The 2253-nt window shown below is 44.6% G+C and overlaps 1 protein-coding gene across 1 annotated transcript in view; it reads left to right on the forward strand.

Moving 5' to 3' along the window:
• The first annotated feature begins 1167 nt into the window (after positions 1–1167).
• The window catches only part of LOC117959789 (YTH domain-containing protein 1-like), a 7636-nt gene continuing 6550 nt past the window's right edge, over positions 1168–2253 (forward strand). The window contains exon 1 of the mRNA XM_034897064.1: positions 1168–1230. Within this exon, the coding sequence (XP_034752955.1) occupies positions 1168–1230 (63 nt within the window). The remainder of the gene's footprint in view (positions 1231–2253) is intronic.

A 2253-nucleotide genomic window follows, 5' to 3' on the forward strand; every position in this document is an offset into this window, starting at 1 on the left:
AGGGGGTCCAACCCGTTACTAGCATGGGGTACCTAATAAAGTGGCCGGTGAGTGTATATATATATATATATACACACACACACACACACACACACACACACACACACACACGGCAAAAGTACTCACTTTCGTACTTAAGTAGAAGTACAGATACTTGTGTTAAAAAATACTCTGGTAAAAGTAGAAGTACTTATGTAACTTCTTTGCTCAAGTGAAAGTAACAAAGTACAAGCTGGGAAATGTACTTAAAGGAATGAAAAAGATCCCTGGACATGGAGGGACGCTGAGGACATACAGTGGACATGGAGGACATGTCTTTATATGCTGTTGACTACAGTGGACATGGAGGACATGTCTTTATATGCTGTTGACTACAGTGGACATGGAGGACATGTCTTTATATGCTGATGACTACAGTGGACATGGAGGACATGTCTTTATATGCTGATGGCTACAGTGGACATGGAGGACATGTCTTTATATGCTGATGACTACAGTGGACATGGAGGACATGTCTTTATATGCTGATGACTACAGTGGACATGGAGGACATGTCTTTATATGCTGATGGCTACAGTTTACATGGAGGACATGTCTTTATATGCTGATGGCTACAGTGGACATGGAGGACATGTCATTATATGCTGTTGACTACAGTGGACATGGAGGACATGTCTTTATATATAATATGCTGAGAGACAGACGGGGACTTCAGGTTAATCAGAGTCTCATTGTGATGCTGTCTCTCTTCCCATCACTTAGACTGAGTTATAGGTCTGGCAGCTGGTGGTTTTCACTGGGTCCTTGTTGGATCTTGTGGACCATCTTGGACAGACATTTGGGTGTTGCCCTAGCGATGGTACCGTCTTGTATGGTATACACAGTGCCTTGCCAAAGTATCCACCCCCTTGAACTTTGACCTTTTTCCACATTTCAAGCATCAAACATAAAGAAATAAAACTGTAATTTCTTGTGGGACACGACCAGGAAGTGGAACGAGGTTTATCGGATATTTCAAACTGAAACATTGGGCTAATGATCCCGTCCTTTACTTCCAGACAGCCACCTGTCTCCAGAAGTCCAGAGAGGATCTCTGATGGTCTGACCTGGACCTAAAGGACTAATGATGAGAAACGGAATCCACCAAACCCTAACCCAGAGCGCATCATGAAGAACCTGGACCACACCAGGCAGGTTCCAGATACTGGTCTGGAGAAGCTTAAAGCCAGAGTGAATCATAAAGAACCAGGATCATGAAGAACCAGGACCACACCAGGCAGGTCCCAGATACTGGTCTGGGGAAGCTTAAAGCCAGAGTGCATCATGAAGAACCAGGACCACACCAGGCAGGTTCCAGATACTGGTCTGGAGAAGCTTAAAGCCAGAGTGCATCATGAAGAACCAGGATCATGAAGAACCAGGACCACACCAGGCAGGTCCTAGATACTGGTCTGGAGAAGTTTAAAGCTGGATTTGGATCCAAAAAGATTTCCCAAGCTTTAAACATCCCAAGGAGCACTGTGCCAGCGCTAATATTGAAATGGAAGGAGTATCAGACCACTGCAGATCTACGAAGACCCGGCCCTCCCTCTAAACCTGCAGCTCATAAAAGGAGAAGATGATCAGAGATGCAGCCCAGAGGCCCATGATCCCTCTGGAGGAACTGCCGAGAACTACAGCTGAGGTGGGAGACTCTGTCCATAGGACAACAACCAGTTGTATACTGCACACATCTGGCCTTCATGGAAGAGTGGCAAGAAGAAAGCCATTTCTCAAAGATATCCATAACAAGTCTCGTTAAAGTTTGGAGACCCCCCAACATGGAAGAAGGAGCTCTGGTCAGATAAAAACAACAATGCAAAACATTCTGTTTGGCGTAAAAGCAACACAGCTCAAGACCCTGAACGCACCATCCCCACTGTCCAACATGGGGGGCAGCATCATGGTCTGGGCCTGTTGTTCTTCAGCAGGGACAGGGAAGATGGATGGAGCCAAATACAGGACCATTCTGGAAGAAAACCTGATGGAAGCTGCAAAGATTGTTTTGATCAATATTGTGATCACGATTATTATTTGATTTTAACCAAAACATATTTTATAGTCACATAGTCTATTTACAACTGCTTTCACATCCATATTATGCTACATTCCTCTTATGTTGAAGTTGTATAGACAGCTGCAACCATAGACCGTATATATATTGATGGACAGAGCATCCGGTTCGGAAAAGTGCAACCACTGCGGAAGTAACTT

Source organism: Etheostoma cragini, chromosome 16 (assembly GCF_013103735.1).
Source record: "Etheostoma cragini isolate CJK2018 chromosome 16, CSU_Ecrag_1.0, whole genome shotgun sequence".
NCBI classification, from domain to species: Eukaryota; Metazoa; Chordata; class Actinopteri; order Perciformes; family Percidae; genus Etheostoma; species Etheostoma cragini.